General features: G+C 45.3%; 1 protein-coding gene across 1 annotated transcript; it reads right to left on the reverse strand.

The window, feature by feature from the left end:
* Positions 1-4623: 4623 nt before the first annotated feature.
* CCNB1 (cyclin B1) lies at positions 4624-12652 on the reverse strand. The gene is made up of 9 exons (XM_060235878.1): positions 12466-12652; positions 11863-12015; positions 11670-11783; positions 9222-9404; positions 8856-9014; positions 8385-8621; positions 5957-6097; positions 5466-5576; positions 4624-4827 (listed from the first exon to the last, which is right to left on the reverse strand). The coding sequence occupies exons 1-9, from the start codon at positions 12484-12486 to the stop codon at positions 4714-4716; spliced, it is 1233 nt and encodes a 410-aa protein (XP_060091861.1). The 5' UTR covers positions 12487-12652; the 3' UTR covers positions 4624-4713.
* Between the last annotated feature and the right edge of the window lie 4799 nt (positions 12653-17451).

Raw genomic sequence — 17451 nt, forward strand, 5'->3', positions numbered from 1 at the left:
CCACCTAACTCACAGGATATCTGTTGTGGGAAAAGGAAGGGAAGGGAATTGTAAACTGCTGTGAGACTCCAAGTAAAGGGCAGGTTATAACTCCAGCTCCTACTCCTCTTTCCTAAAATGTGCTACACAAAATTGTTCAGATGAGTATCCTTGTAGAGACTGTGTGATGTAAGAGAGATCAGCTTGGGAAGTCGCCTTTAATAGAGATTTTTCCTGTCCTGTGGAAGAACATTTTACCCTCCCAGAGGACCTCAAAGTAGCTGTTTTACTGCAAAGGAATTTCAGAAACAGACTGGAATGGGAGATTGTTGAATTACAAGTTATTACAACATCAGGACAATGGAACCCCCAGGGCTTAACAGATATCAGGTTTTTATCTCACTACACATGCTGAGTCACTCAGTTCTCACTTATACACATGATTAAACTTTGTCTTAAAGGTGCCACTGAACTAAAACTTAGTTCTCACATCAGTTGTTAACTTGTTATCTGTATGTTGTTTGCTGCTGTTCAGACCATACAAACTGCATTATTCTTATCCAGAGATGGCCAAACTTGCTTAATGTAAGAGCCATATAGAATAAATGCCAAATGTGTGAGAGCCACAAAACATGAGTTGTAAGACATTTGAGAGCCTCAAGACAGGAAGGAAGGCAAATAGATGGGAGGAAGAAGAGTTGGAAAGAAAGCAACTTTTAACTTTAAATGCATTCTCCAAGCTGCTGGCTGGCTTGAAGAAATGATTTAGAGACAAATGCCTTCTCCAAACCAGCTGATGGGGCAGTGGAGGCTTCAAGAGCCACACAATGTGTGTGGCCACATGTTGATCCCAAGCCCTAGTTTGGCCACCCGTGGCACAGAGCGGTAAAGCTGCAGTACTGCAGTCCAAGCCCTCTGGTCATGATCTGAGTTTGATCCTGGCGGAAGCTGGGTTCAGGTAGCCAACTCAGCCTTCTGAGGTCGGTAAAATGAGTGTCCAACTTGCTGGGGGGAAACTGTAGATCACTGGGGAGGGCAATGGCAAACCACCCCATACAAAGTCTGCTGTGAAAACATCATGATACGTCACCCCAGAATCGGAAATGACTGGTGCTTGCATAGGGGATTACCTTTACCTTTTACTTAATCTTAGCTGTATTCAGGGTTTTTTTTTTTTTAGCAGGAACGCAGTTCCAGCTGGCTTGGTGTCAGGGGGTGTGCCTTAATATGTAAATGAATTCCTGCTGGGTCTCACCTACAAAAGCCCTATCTGAAACAATGGTGGTGCCAGGGGGTGTGGCCTAATATGCAAACAAGTTCCTGCTGAGCTTTTTCTACAAAAAAGGCCCTGGCTGTATTTATGTATCTTGACTGTCTAATTAGCCCTTCCTGGCAACTAAAAGTTACACTTGAGGAAATCTGATAGTGTATCTGAGAAAACATGTTTGTGTGCATGCTGTCTCAGCTCTTGCTTACACTGAGAACTTTATTGGTCTTGGAGGTGTAACTGGATATAAACTTAATTCTCATGTATATTCATTAATTCTTGTATTTATATGCTAATATGCTGCCAATCATAAGAACATAAGAGAAGCCATGTTAGATCAGCCAATGGCCCATCCAGTCCAACACTCTGTCACACAGTGGCAAAAAAAAAATTATATATATACACACACACTGTAACTAATAGCCACTGATGGACCTCTGCTCCATATTTTTATCTAAACCCCTCTTGAAGGTGGCTATGCTTGTGGCTGCCACCACCTCCTGTGGCAGTGAATTCCACATGTTAATCACCCTTTGGGTGAAGAAGTACTTCCTTTTATCCATTTTAACCTGTCTGCTCAGCAATTTCATTGAATGCCCACGAGTTCTTGTATTGTGAGAAAGGGAGAAAAGTACTTCTCTACTTTCTCCATCCCATGCATTATCTTGTAAACCTCTATCATGTCACCCCACAGTCGACGTTCCTCCAAGCTAAAGAGTCCCAAGTGTTTCACCCTTTCTTCATAGGGAAAGGGTTCCAGCCCTTTAATCATTCTAGTTACCCTTTTCTGGACTTTCTCCAATGCTATATCCTTTTTGAGGTGCGGCAACCAGAATCACAAGTCTTAACCGCCTTAATCCAATCTCAGCCACACTGATCGCTCAGTTACTTATGCATCGTGTCTCTAACTAGCCCTTCATGGTAACTAAAACATCTCTCCCCATATGTAAGGCGTGAGAAAAACAGTTTCTATGTATTTGAGGAAGTGTGCATGCACACAAAAGCTTATACAAGAATTAAACTCTGTGGGTCTTAAAGATGCCACTGGACTAAAACTTTGTTCATGTCCTTCCAGTTCTTCAGTTCCAGCCTATCGGGTTTTATGTTGTTTTACTAGGAAGCTTTGCTGTTAAGACTCAAATATCATATTTTGCAATCTGCTTATTGCTTGACTGAATACTTCTGTCACATTTGCAACCCACCTTGTTCCAATGAGAAAGGTAAACTATAAATGAAAATAAGATCTAGTCCATTGTACTGTTTCACACTGTTGCCGAGGGCCACAGCAAAGGCCAGGGCCTTCCGATGCTGCTGCCTCTTGGGCCCCAGCATTCAAAAGTTCTTCATAAATCTCTCATCCCCTTTTAAAGCCATCTATGCCCATAGCCATCACTACACTTACTAGCAATGAGTTCCAGTTTGATTACGCATTGGGTAAATAAGTATTTCCTTTGTCTTGAACCTCTTTCTCAATAACTTCATTGGAAAATATCTTGGCTAAAACTGGCACAATCTACCTTAGATTGGGGTCTTCTAATTCAATAAGGTTATTATCTTAGCTAGATCTGGGCCTCCCCACCTTTTTTACTGAACAAAAGTACTTTACATGTACTTTCCTGTTGCTTGAATTGTATGTTATAACATCTAGCTCTGTACCTCCATTGACCGGATTTGAAAATTAACTTATCCTATGTGGCCATTTCACCCTCACCTACTCAGACTAATTACTTTTTAATTGGATCTTACTTTACCTGTACCCCATAAAAAAACTGGGACTGAACTGCCTCATAAACTACTGTGTAACAATAACCTTTGCGTCCTTTCAATGAGACCCCCACATGGAATAATTTACAACAGGGCTGTCAGTTAAAAACTTTCCTTTGTTTGTAAATTGGTTTACAGAGGCAACCATAAAATAATCACACTCCATGAGGAACTGGAGTGACACCTTCTATACAGAAATAGATAATTAATCTTTAAGGTACCAGAAGACTAAAATGGGACAGAAGGAAGACATGTGTAGGGAGGAAATTTCAAAAACAGTGGGAGGGAAACCTTACAAATTTTCAGAATTTGTGTTGAACAATTAATTCTATAAATGTCAAACTTCTAGAACACTTATATCAAAGAGTGAAAGAACTATAATTCCAGAGCAGAAGAGTCTCTGTGCAAGACTCCTGTATGCCCTACTTTACAATTAAGGCAATACTGAAACCAACAAGAGTGTCACATACTAAGCAGAATTTTTCACTACAGACATTTTTCAGGCTAGCTACTGCTGGAGGGAGTAAAGGGGAGGAAGCTACCTGAGGGTCAGCTATTTTTGAAAAAGGCTAGAGTGTGACTGTACTGTTGTCTCAGCAATATGTTTCCAAGAAAATGGCTGCAGCTGAGTAGCACTTCAAACACAATGGAGTAGAAGACCAGTGATTTCACGATAAAATCTGCTAGTACTGGAGCTAGGATCAGGCACTAAGGACCCCATTTTGTGCAGAAGGCTCTAACCCAGACCTACAGCAGAATGGGGTGGTGAACAGAATCTGGGTCCCTTTCTAAGGCCCACCCTGCAAGAATTGGTGAAGCAGTATTAACTGGACAAAAGTATTATCACTAAGCAAAAAGGTTAAAAGAACAAGTCATGGTAAGTTATTGCAGGCGTATGTAGAAAACAAGATCAAGGCTACTGGTCCTGTTACAGTTAAACTAGGAGACTTCCCTGGACCATACTTAGGTTTCATTTGTAAAGAACTAGTATTTTGCCCCATGTCTTTTTGGTAATGGCTGTTACTTTACAAAGCTTGTACTTTTTGCCTTGAGGCAAGTAGCTGGACTGAGGCATGGGCTGTTAACAGATTGACCAACCACCTGCTTAAATGCATGCTATAATCTTCAATTATACACAGGCTGCCTTTTGGACATCAGATGACCCAGCAGGCTTCATAGTACATCTGCATGAATCTACCCGACTCAGACCAGAGCTCCAATGTGCAGATACTTACCAGTAGGTTACCCATGCCCCAGCATATTTACCTTCTATTAATGGAGTGGGTGGTATACAAGGGAAGAAAAGTGGTATTATGCAGAGAACCTTTTGAGTGAGACCTTGCATTTTACTCAGCCATTAGAGCAAGTTAAGCTGGTTGTGGTATATTCAATTACATGGGTCTCATTTAAGCATTCTTCGTCTAAAGCTTTGGTGTAAATAATTTACTGCTAACTTCACTCTAGGAGACAAATTTAATAGTTTCAAGTTGCATGCTAAAGCGCTAGGCCCTTTGTAGTGTTCTCCTGCAATCTGCACAATAAAGCTGCAGTTCCAATTTAAGGTTATTGAATCACGACACACTCCTCCCCTTTAATTAAGTCATCAAAAGTGCTACAGTAAAAAGGAAATGTTTATTAAAATTTTAAGTAACAATATATTTATATATACAAACATGAATAGTGACACATGGTGTCAACTTGGTCTAAGTATTTATTTTGACAGTACTTTTAGCCAGATCCTGTATGATTGCTGAGTTCAGTGCTGGAAGGGTGCTAATTTTTGCATGCTTGCTGCTGGCATACTTGTTCTTGACAGTCTATAAAGGAGAAAACTTCATGTTAATTCTTGAAGTTTAGTGTGGTTACTGTACAATCAGGACCATATTATGGAACAAGAACAGCAATTATGCCCCATACATGTTCAAGAGACTCAGGCTTTATAGGCAATGGCTTTTACAGAGTCCCCTCACCCAGCCCAGACCTTTAGTCTTGCGGTTCACTATACCTGCCCATACTTTGAAAGTTGTCAGAGGGATCTCATGCAGAGACAAATTCCAGCACAGCTGAACTACAGTCATACTACATAAATCAATCTGCAAAGGCTGTGTTCGGATTTCCATTCTGTAATCTATGACAGTAGTCTTCAACCTTTCCAGACACAGGGCAGAATATCATGTGACAGGAAGGGTAGCCAGACTTATGACCTCACCAGCATCAAGAGAGCCAAGGACACAAGCCATACACAGCTAGTGAGGAACAAGCCATTTCAGCTACAGGGTGGAAAAGACTCCTCTTCTTGCTCTTCAACATGCAAACTGAGAGACATGTATGCATGAGTGTTAACCATCCAGCAGGTGGGACTCAGACCAGTGGGTTGGGATCCCCAGGCAGGTCAACAGTTACAAGTATTGGGAGCAGCTGGATGTACTGTAGGAAACTGTATACATTTGCTTACCATGTGCTTGGTAAGGCCTCTGTTCACCAGCATCACATTCTTTGCCATATGCTGCATGACAGGAAGAAGGTCACTTTCAGTGTAGTACATGTAGTGTTGCAAGGTTGGGGTCTAGAGATGAAAATGTGTGGGTTAACTTGGGTTGCCAAGATCTCCAGCTGAAGGTCACCCTGTTTCACACGCTTCTGAAGTATTAGGTAGCATTCTCTTAGCTCAACTGTCATGTTGTATATATGCACAAGCTGTCAATATCAACTTAATGCTGAAAAGTTTCCATCTAGTAGATGGTTAAGACTGATAGAGGAAGCTTTTAAGTCTTCAGCTTAGCCGTTGGCTGCCCTGCACATTTAGCTCCACCTTTCAAACATCTTCCACAATGATGTTTGCTTTTACCTTTGAAGAGGCTACTCCTCAGGATTACATCTCCGCACCCTCATTTCCAACCCCTTACCCTGTAACTCAGGGCCATGACTCCAGGCTCTGGTACTCACCCATTCTCCCTCATCAAGGATTTTGGTAGACAAACAATAGGCAGAAGCAGCAATCTGAGATGGAGGGAAGTGTATCATGTCATAATCCAACAGTGAGAGTTCCATCAAGTATTTTGACAGCGTGTGTTGCTGTATATCCGCCTGCAGGAGGGCAAATTAGAGCAAGCTTTGTACCCTTTCCTTTAAAGGCTCAGGTCATCAAGGCCTCTTCAATCCCACATCAAAACCAAGATATGACAAATGTTATTGTACTGGGGAGCAGAGGCACAGATGCCTCCTTAACAGTTCTTTTAAGGAACTCAGGCTGAAGTGGATCCACTTCTCCCTTACAATTAAGAGTACTGATAACTACCGTATTTTTCGCACCATAAGGCGCTCCGGAGGATAGGACGCACCTTCCTCCTGGGGGGCGATCTGCTGCCTCTTCCTCCGATCCAGCACTTCCCCCGCACCTGCTTGCCTGGCTCCATCTTCTTAAGGCAAGCGTGGGATTGCTCCACGTGGCCCCAGCGCTTCGCAAGCGCCGGCTGCGGAGGGGGCAGCGTGCTTCCTACTTCCCTGTGTGCCTGCCTTCAGCTGTGATGTTTAAAGCAAGCACTGGGATCGGAGGGGGGAGGGAGCAATCCCAGCGCTTGCTTTAAACATCACAGCTGAAGGCAGGCACACAGGGAAGTAGGAAGCACGCTGCCCCCTCCGCAGCCGGTGCTTGCGAAGCGCTGGGGCCACGTGGAGCGATCTCACGCTTGCCTGAAGATGGAGCCAGGCAAGCAGGCACGGGGGAAGCGCCGGATCGGAGGAAGAGGCAGCAGATCGCCCCCTCGCCCCCCGAAGGTACGTACCTTCGGACCATAAGACAGACACACTTTCCCGGGGGGGGGGGGGGAGTGCGTCTTATGGTCCGAAAAATACGGTAGGTTCTGTTTAACAAAGCTGACGAGTACAGCCATAACCTAACTTCCACAGGTGGCCCTGGCCACCCATGAAACCACATGTCTCTGCAAGTCCCACTCAAATTAGTTTGGTCTTCTGATTTGCAAATGCCTTCAGGAGACTTCAGGTGCCACCCAGCAACAGAAGGAGGTAAGTGGTATTGTTTAGGGGACAGAAAATTCAGGGGATGAAAGGAGCAGAAGAGAGCCACTGAGGACAGGAAGAGCAGGCAAATCAAGTAGTTAGGTGGTTGGGGCAGAAGTAGGCGGGAGAAGGAAAGCACACAGGGCAAGGCTACAAGGGCTGTGTCAGATCTTTAGTCAGCAGGGTGTTTGGCCATGGCTGGCATGGGAAGAAAGAGTGGGATATCTTCTACCCTAAGGGGTGTCAGTTCTCCATGTGTTTCCTTTTATATACCATAGCTTAAGCACAGTGAACTACAGCGTACAAAGGTTATATCTGCAAAGAACCTGGACCGGGCTTTGCAGGCTGTTGCAACGTGGCTTAGACTGAGTGGGCTGAAGTTAAATCCAGCGAAGACAGAGGTTCTCCATGTGGGTCGTGGCACTCTGGGGAAGGAAATCTCTCCTGGCCTTTGACGGGGCGCCGCTGAAGACGGCGCAGCGGGTAAAGAGCCTGGGTGTCTTACTGGAGCCTTCATTATCAATGGAGGCCCAGATAACAGCCACTGCCAAGTCAGCATTCTTCCATCTGAGGCGGGCGAGGCAGTTGGCCCCTTTCCTAGAGCGTCAGGACCTAGCAATGGTGATCCACGCAATGGTCACCTCAAGACTGGACTACTGTAACGCTCTCTACATGGGGCTGCCTCTGTACCGGACCCGGGAGCTGCAGCTGGTGCAGAATGCGGCGGCCAGGCTGTTACTTGGTCTCCCAAGATGGGAGCATATACAGCCGGGGCTGCACGGACTGCACTGGCTGCCAATTGTATACCGGATCCAGTACAAAGTGCTGGTCATAACCTTTAAAGCCCTATATGGCCAAGGACCAACCTACCTAAGGGACCGTCTCTCCCCATATGAGCCCCAGAGAGCACTGTCAGTAGGAAAAAGCAGACTGAATATCCCTGGGTCAAAAGAAGTCAAACTTCAAAGCACCCGCACTCGGGCCTTTTCCGCTGCGGCCCCACAATTCTGGAACCAGCTCCCAGAGGAGGTGCGGGCCCTGCGGAACTTAGATCAGTTCCGCAGGGCCTGCAAGACCGTCCTCTTCAAACAGGCGTTTACCAATAACTGAATTAACGTTTACAGTTAGATTAATAATGTTTACCGCCAGTGTTGAATTAGGAATGTTTTAATCATTGATTGTTTTAATGTGAATTTTAATGTGAATTTAATGTTTTATTATTGTATTGTTTACTTGAAGTGCTGTTAGCCGCCCTGAGCCTGCTTCGGCGGGGGAGGGCGGGATATAAATAAAATTTTACATTACATTACATCTCTAAAAAATGAGTCACTGTCAGGTGACAAAGAACCATTACCTCTCCAATTTTGGATGCCCTTCTTAAGAAATGCAGCGGAAGAGGGCGGCCAAGGTTGAAGTCCAGAGATCTTAGGATCTTCATTTCCATTTGTCTTATCTGCTGGTTAGTGTATGTATGATCAGTCACAAAGGCAAAGTCACCGATTTCTGGAGGAAACATTTCTTCATATTTGCTGGCAATGAACATGGATGTTACTCCAACCAGCTGCAACATCTTCCTAGTGACTTTGTTGTTCTGCAATACGGAAAGCACCACTGTTCAAATGGGTTTGGAATCCCTGTTCTTGACAGCCAAAGCCTTAAGCTGCCCCAGTAGTGCCTATCCTACAGAAGCACAACAGGAGTAGTCTAGCATATACAGAAAACAAAGCCTCAGGGAAGAGGCTGTTTGGATATCAGGGTCTGCTGGTTGATGCATCTACTCAGTCCCAAGCTTTGGGAAGTCTGACTTGTAGCTGGCAGTCCTTACCTGCAGAAAGCGATCAATAATGGCCACTGTCATGTACATGGTCTCCTGCAGGAGTTTGAATTTCATTTGAACTTGCACAAGCCAGTCAATCAGGATGGCCCTCATGTTTCCGTTAATTTCTTGGCCTGCCAAGTAGTTTGATCTCACCGACTGTTGTTCCTAGCAAAAAAAACCCCAAGCATGAGAAATACATAAAAACTAGCAGTAAGAGAATGAAACATTGCTGCCAGCCAATTCTATTTTAATTCCTTCCCCCAAACCTTGCTCAATTGCTGGAAACAAATTTGTGCACCTTGTGTCAGGCTGACAAGAACACGTAAGGTTGACTGAGCTTTCGCTGGGTCCACCTCAGCTACTTGAACCAACCTCAAGAACTTTCAGGTAATTGTAAATGTCCTTCACATATTCACTGCAGAGATTTGGGTCAGTGGCATCATCTGTGTCTACATCTTTCACTTCAAGCAGAACATCTGAGAAGGCCTGGCACAGCATTTCTTCTGCTGGTGCACAACCAGATGTCTCCATTGGGCTTGGGGATGGAGAGTCCACCTGAAAAGAGACAAGTTGTTCTTAAGTTAAGTGAAAGTACATTCAACTGGAATGGCCAGTTGCTGTATAGGCTGTTCTCACTGCTTGGTGCTCCTGGCTTGAATATGAGTTCTAAGGACAAGACTGGTCTCACTCAGATTCTTTCTTCCCATTACTATGACATCTCATTTGGGTGGTTACATTCATTGCTCTAGCAGAATCATAACCCCACCCCCTGCAAACATTAATTGTAGTTTACCTTAGTTAGCAACTGAATTACTTCCATCAGTGTTTCTCCCCTGTGAAATATCAGGTACCTGCAACATGTACATTTTATACTGCTAATCTATGTTCATAATAAGCAGATTGTTCCCTGGATCTATGTATTTGCGTAACTTTTTTGTCTTTGATTTACTACACATCTGAGATAGAGTTAGATTATATGATAGATTTTAATATAAAAAGTCATACACTGGAGTAACCAGCTCTGTGCTCAGGTAGCCATTTCATAATTTGGCTGTGTTCCCTGGAAGACCCTTCAACAACTGGCAGGCCTCAACACCCTACAAAAAGTGTATATAGCCTGCCCACAACAGCTAGTTACAAATTGAAATTCTTCGCTATTGTGCCCAACCATATTCCTTCCCTCCTGTGCATACATTTTGCTTTATTGTTCAATTATATTTTTTAATGGAGCAGAGTGGTAAAAGCTGCAGTACTGCAGAGTCTGAGCTCTCTGCTCATGACTTGAGTTCAATCCCAGCGGAAGCTGGGTTCAAGTAGCTGGCTCAAGGTTGACTCAGCCTTCCATCCTTCCGAGGTCAGTAAAATGAGTAGCCAGCTTGCTGGGGAGAAAGTGTAGATGACTAGGGAAGGCAATGGCAAACCACCTCACAAAAAGCCTGCCGTTAAAATGTCGTGATGCAACATCACCCCAGAGTCAGAAATCACCCGACATCATATAGAGTACTAGGTGACCACCGTCAGAAAAGAACTCGCTTATATTGTATATTGTAGTGATACAGCACCACAAAATGGTTTTTAAAATTTTAAATATGTTTTATTTGTTCTTATTGGTTTTAACTTGTGAATATGAATGTTGTCAGCCTCCCTGAGTCCACGTGCGGAGAGGGCGGGATAGAAATTTAAAGTAATAAATAATAAATAGAAATGACTGGTGCTTGCACAGACTACCTTTACTTTTTTAAAGCAGGGATCCCCTACACCAGGGGTGAGGAACCTCCATCTTGAGGGCCATTGGGGATTGCTGGACCAAACCAAGCCATGTGGCAGCCTTCCTGGGGCCTGGCTGGTCAGCGAGGATCGTGGGGCCCAGCTGTGCTGTGCAGCAGCCTCCCCAGGGCCAGGCAGGGATCACAGAGCCCAGACGTACTGTGACAGCCTCCCTGGGGCCTGGCTGGCCGGTCAGAATTGCTGCAGGGCCTGGAAATGTTACTGTCACAGTTCAGTTTGCACTTGATTATCCCAGATGTTGTGGCCTAATATGCAAATGAGTGTGATCTAATATGCTAATATTAGGGGATGTGGTCTAATATGCTACTGAGCTCCTGCTGGGCTTTTTTGTAGAAAAAGCCGGACCTATGCATTTGCCTAGGATGGCAGGCCGTGTGTGTATGTGCGCGCGCACACCAGATTAGGCTCTCCCCACATTACTTAAATTGAAAAATAATTATTTGAATTAATTTTGCTGGCCTGAATCATTCTCTCTCAGCAGAGCGCTGTTTTTAAGTTGATAATTTTTATGGCCCGCGAATGATGTTATAAATATCCATATGGCACTTGGAGGAAAAAAGGTTCCCCACCCCTGCCCTACATGGTGCCCATGGGCACCATAGCACCTGGCAACCCTAGGCACCAGGGTTGCCTATTCCGCTGCTATAGCCTTTGTTCCACTGTTATAGCTTTTTAGCAAATCTGAGTGCAGAGTTACATGCAACTGGGACATCTACCTAGGTTACTCTTTAACCACCAAGAGACACAGATTGATCAAAGCTTTTTAAAAATAAAAATACAACCTTAGTAGAAGAAATTTGGCAGAAATGAAGGCATAACTGCCTTCACTTACTCCTCAGGCATCTTAACATGGGCTTGTATGAATGTAACTCACCAAGGGTACACATTTAGTATGCTGCCTATCCAGGTCTACAAAGAGTAGCAGAGTGACCCAGAAGTACAAGTTTTAAACAGCAATGTGGGGGAAACACCAACCCCACATGGCATGTCAGATCTCTCTCTCTCAGTTTCTTGAAGCTAGACATACGTTACCTTAACAGGTTCAGGAATTGGCTTTTCTTCCTTTGGAGGCTCAGGGGCCTTTTCAACAGCTCGGGCAGCTTTTCTGGTGGTGACCTTAATCACAGCTGCAGGTTTTGCTATTTCCTAGGGAGAAAGAAAGGGAATCATTGCAATATTGATGCAGGCCCTAAAGTCGCAAGAGAAGGGGGAAGATGAGCATTACCTTTTTCAGAAGCTCTTTAGGCTTTGTTTCACAGGCTTTGTTGCCAATATCACCCAAGGCAGTCCTAGGCCTCAAGCTAGGCTTAGCAACAACACCCTGTTTGCTTGCTGCCATTACAGGTTTTGTTTTTTTCTCAGCATTGACCTTTGTGTTCTATAAGGAAGGAAAGGAGAACTTTTTCAGTACATAAGCTCGCAGAAGGGGAAAGAAATGAGACTTTTTAACGTTCGGCTGCCTCCCACCATAGGATCATCTCAGTTACAGAGCACTGATATCGGGTAAGGCAGGCCACTGCTTTAGAGCTTAAAAGCTTTACAGGCCAGAGCCGCCCCACCCCCTTATTTTTTCTTTATCTATCGGTGGGGGAGGGGAAAATGTTTGGAAATTCTTAAAATAAAACTATCAAAGGTACAAACGGGGGGAGAGAGAAATCTTTAATATGATTGCTTACTACAGTTAGGAAGCTACAAGATGTCTGCTTGTTAACAAGCCCCCACCCCTCCGAAATAAAGCTAGGCTTAACAGTCTCACACACACACACCCGTACAAGATAAACGGACTCCAGCACAGAAAGCTCAGGCGCCCCACCCTGCACCTCCATACCCTAGTGACCCGCAAAGCCATCGTCCAGCCTCGATCCTTGCAGCGTCCACTCCTCACAACCGGCTATCCCTAGTGCAAACCAAAGAGCCGGCAGATTACTGCTGCGCACGAGTTCAATACCCCCTAGCCTGCCGAAGCAAGTTTAAAATACGCTCCCGATCGAGCCCATTGGCTGCTTACTTAGCTTACGTCGATTCCCATTGGCCGCTCGGCATTCTACTGCAAATGCGTTTCTACGGCTACGAAGGCCTGATTGCTCCAAGCGTTCGAAAAAGGAGGCGGTGCCACGAAAGAGGATTGGCTTCGGATCACGTGACGCTTTGTTGTCTTTCGAGCCCAGCTGGAGCTGTGTGGGAAAGCCTGATGAGTGGCGGGTGCGGCGGTGTAGGAGCTCTGCGAAGGTTGTGAAGCTTGCGTGCGACGTTTGTGCACTGGAATGCTAGAAGTAGACGCTCTGGCTGTTCTCCTTTTCTGCTACTCGCTCCTGGTTCATCCCTGCCCTTCTTTCCTGCATGCTATTAGAACGTTTAGGGTGAATTACCGCTAGGATCACTTTTTCCAGGTCTCGACCGTTTCGCCCCCAAAGGCTCTGGAAGTTTTAAGTCATAGTGAAGAGTAAAGGCCTGTAATGCAACTCTATGACTCCTAGTGCCATTCTAAAGTGAGTTACATCCTTCTAATCCCATTGCTTTTTAAGAGTAAGCTTATCTTTAAGATTGCAGCACATTTCCTGACGTCAGGCACCCTTCAGATGCTGAGGGGAAAATTGAACTATGGAGAGCTACTTTAGGACAATGATATTGTATGTGTGTTGTGAACTGGAGTCTTATGATGCAGAAACTGGCAGTGATTTCCCCCCCCCCCCCCCATCTATTGTGGAAATTGGAAAATGTTCACTGCGAATCATAAGTTCATACCTACCTCCTAAGTTTGCCTAAGTTCACATAATCAGCATTGCTGTCAGCAGGGCTTTTTTTTTTGTAGAAAAAGCCCAGCAGGAACTAATTGCATATTAGGTCACAACTCCTGATGCCAAGCCAGCTGGAACTGCAGTCCTCCAAAAAAAAAAAAAAAGCCCTGGATAGCCATCTAGCCTCTGTTTAAAAACCTCCAAAGAAGGAGAGCCCTCCACCTCCTGAGGAAGCCTGTTCCACTGAGGAACCATTCAAATTGTCAATTCCTAATATTTAGCATTAGCTGGAAACTCTTCTTCGGTAAAACAATTTTTATTATTCAGCAACATTAATCAATAATCATCCAAAAATAAGCTGGAAACTCTTCTGATTTAATTCTAACCCATTGGTTCTGGTCCGGCCTTCTGGAGCCATTAGAAAACTTCTCACCTTCCTCTATACGACAGCCCTTCCAAGTACTTGAAGATGGTTATATCACCTCTCCTTTCCAGGCTAAACAAGAGGAAAGGCATCCTAGAAACCTCAGAGGTTGCTTCCTGAAATGACAAAGAGAGGAAAAAGTTTTGCTGTATTCTGCTTTGCTTCAAAGGGCAGAACAATGATTGTGGGCTGTTCTGTTGGGCTAGGACCCCAGGTTTTAAGCCTTGCTATCTCCTGGGGCATTTGCTAAGTCCCTGTGTGAGCATCATTTGATGAGATGGCTTTAAAAGGGAACAGGACACCACCCTCATGAAGGGCTCGCAGGGACATAGACTTTTCAATTTCCCAGGGGCTGGGGCCCAGCCAGAGGCATTTGATCCAGTGACATCACAGGGAGGGGCCTCCATTATCACTATCTATTAATTTATAGAGACGCTCCCTCATAAATTTAGGGAGCACCCATCCAACTATGCCCATGGACTGGGCCAATACAGGAAAAGGTGGGAGTTTGCCACTGATTATAGTGGTATCTCAGAGGTCTCTTGCTGTGTCCTGTTTTTGAAATTCACTTTTAGAATAGTCACTTTAAGATCTGCAAATATACATATCATGTGCATCGGACAAACCAATGGTCACAAATTTGACAGTAAAAGGCAATACAGAAAAGCTTTAGAGGAACATTTTATGTTTTCCTGGACGTTCACTTGCAGATGCCATGTTAATCATGTAATGCCTGCAGCTTCTAAAGTGCTGTAATAGCATTTCAAAGTTGTCAGTGTTTTATAACTTTTTATTCAAAAAACCACCATGTAAAGTAAGCCACAATAATATTGTTATATGCTAAAGAACCAGTTCATTTTAGTTGTAGCTACCTAGGTAGGGTTGCCAAGTCCAGTTCAGGAAATATCTGGGGACTTTGGGGGTGGAGCCAGAAGACATTGCGATGGAGCCAGAAGCAAGGTTGTGACAAGCACAATTGAGCTCCAAAGGGAGTTCTGGCCATAACATTTAAAGGGACTGCACACCTTTTCAGTGCCTTCCCTCCATTGGAAATGATGAAGGATATGGGGCACCTTCTTTTTGGGCTCATAGAACTGGACTCCACAGTCCAAACTTTTTGAAACCTTGGGGGTTGTTTTGAGGCGAGGCACTGGATGCTATCATGAAAATTTGGTGCCTCTACCTCAAAAAACAGCCCCTCCAGAGCTCCAGACACCCACAGATCAATTCATCATTATACCCTATGGGAATCGATCTCCGTAGGGAATAATGCAGTGTCCAGCAGACATTCCCCCCCCACACTGTTTTCTGATAACACTGAAGCAGGGGGAGGGCTTCCGGACTGGGGAATCCCCTGCCCCCAACTGGGGATTGCGCAAACTGGAAACTGCAGTGTACTGATTAGCAAACACTAGAAATAAACCACTGCGTTTTTATGTTGCAAATAAATGCTTAAGCAATTTCTTTAATAATGATGCAATTATATTATTATCATCACAAACCAAAATTCATTAAATGTCCATAGAAAAATCAAAAAGTTATTTCACACTACTCTTGTAAGGTAGTACTTTAGTCCACTGTAAGATACAGCAAAATTTTTTGCAGAAAACTTACCTTTGCAATGTCAATTGTCTTCCTTCAGCCCTCTAGACAGGCCAGATGAAAGGATAAAAAAGCACCTTTTCTTCGTAGATCTGTCCCTACTGATAAGTGGACTCCACTCCTGTTGCCTTATCAAAGTTCTCTTTCCCCACCCACTTGACTGCTCAAGTCAAAACAACTTTTCTCAGAGACAAAGATTCACACATATGTGTTTCCTGGGGAGATGTTTACTGTAGCTCAATTAGCATTGAAAGAGTCTCTGACTGACTTCCTTCTTGGCAGCCAGAGGAAAAAAACACAGAGGGAATAGCTGCTTTACGCTTCACATGCTTTTGAAGGAAATAATTTCAAAGGAGTATTCCTAGCGGGGGGGGGCTTAGCCCCCAGGGGAAAAATTGTGGGGGGGCAGGAGCCCCGGAGCCCCCACGTACTTAACACCTATGGGCTGGCCTATCAAAGTTCAGAGGCCCTGTTCTTGTGAGCATTGGTTGCTTGGGGGAGGATAAGAGGGGAGACCTGTTGTCTTTATGCCTTATTCAGGGGAATCCAAAAATCATCTGGTTGATAGTATGACAGATAGCTTGTTGGACTAGGTGGGCATATTGATCTTCCAAGTCTAAGTTGCCAGCTCTGAGCTGGGTAATACCTGGAGATTTTGGGGGCGGAGGCTGAAGAGGGCGGGGTTTGGAGAGGGGAGGGACTTCATTGGGGTATGGTGCCATGGAGTCCACTTTTTAAAGTGGCCATTTTCTCCAGTTGAATTGATTTCTGTTCCCTGGAGATCACTTGTAACCTCAGCTTGGAGGGTGACAACTCTAGATATTCCTCATTCCCACCAGCTGCACAGGGAAGTGAGGTTCATAACCCTGCAACTCCTTAATGCTTGGGCCTTGGAGAGTGTATTTAAGGGAGCAACAGGTAGTGCTACAGTTACAGTGTTTTCTGGATGATGCTTCTGTCCTAGACCCCCATCAGTCTGGCTTCCGCCCAGGACATGGGATGGAAACAGTGCTGGTCGCCCTAGTGGATGACCTCCAGCGGCATTTGGATTGAGGCGGCTCAGTGGTACTGATGTTGTTGGACCTATTGGTGGCGTTTGATACGGTCGACTATTGGTTGCTGACCTGCCACCTCACCGACGCAGGGATTCAGGGTTTGGCCTTGCAATGGCTTTCCTCATTCCTAGATGGTCGGGGACAAAGGGTGGCAATTGGAGGTGAACTGTCCCAGAGGCACGCACTTAACTGTGGGGTGCCTCAGGGGGCGGTGCTCTCCCCAATGTTGTTCAACATCTATATGTGCCCCCTTGCCGATTGCCCGGAGGTATGGGTTGGGTTGTCACCAGTACGCTGATGACACCCAGCGCTATCTACTAATGGATGGCAGGCCTGTGTCCCAGAAAATCTGGATCTGGCGTTACAAGCTGTGGTAGGATGGCTTAGGCTGAGTAGATTGAAGCTTAATCCAGCGAAGACAGAGGTCCTCTGCCTGAGTCATGGCTGTCTGGGTAGGGAAATTCCCCTACTGGCATTTGACGGTGCGCCACTGACAATGGTGCACAAGGTCAGAAGCTTGGGGGTACTACTGGAGCCTGCCTTGAAAATGGAGGCCCAGATAGCAGCCACTGCTAAATTCGCTTTTTTCCATCTTAGGCAGGCAAGGCAGTTGGTCCCCTTCCCGGAACACAGCGACCTGGCAAGTGATCCATGCAACGGTCACCTTGAGACTGGACTACTGTAATGCCCTCTACATGGGGCTTCCCTTGTGCTGAACCCAGAAACTGCAGCTAGTGCAGAACGCAGCGGCCAGGCTGTTATTGGGGCTCCCCAGGTGGGAGCACATACAGCCGGGACTATGGGAACTGCACTGGGTGCCAATAGTATACCGGATTCATTACAAGGTGCTGGTTATTACCTTTAAAGCCTTATATGGCCTAGGACCTGCCTACCTCAGGGACCGTCTCTCCCCACGTTCCCCAGAGGGTACTTAGATCGGGATCACAAAATCTACTAGTAATCCCTGGGCCAAAGGAGGCCAAATTAAAGGCCAC

This window comes from Heteronotia binoei, chromosome 4 (assembly GCF_032191835.1).
Source record: "Heteronotia binoei isolate CCM8104 ecotype False Entrance Well chromosome 4, APGP_CSIRO_Hbin_v1, whole genome shotgun sequence".
Taxonomy (NCBI): domain Eukaryota; kingdom Metazoa; phylum Chordata; class Lepidosauria; order Squamata; family Gekkonidae; genus Heteronotia; species Heteronotia binoei.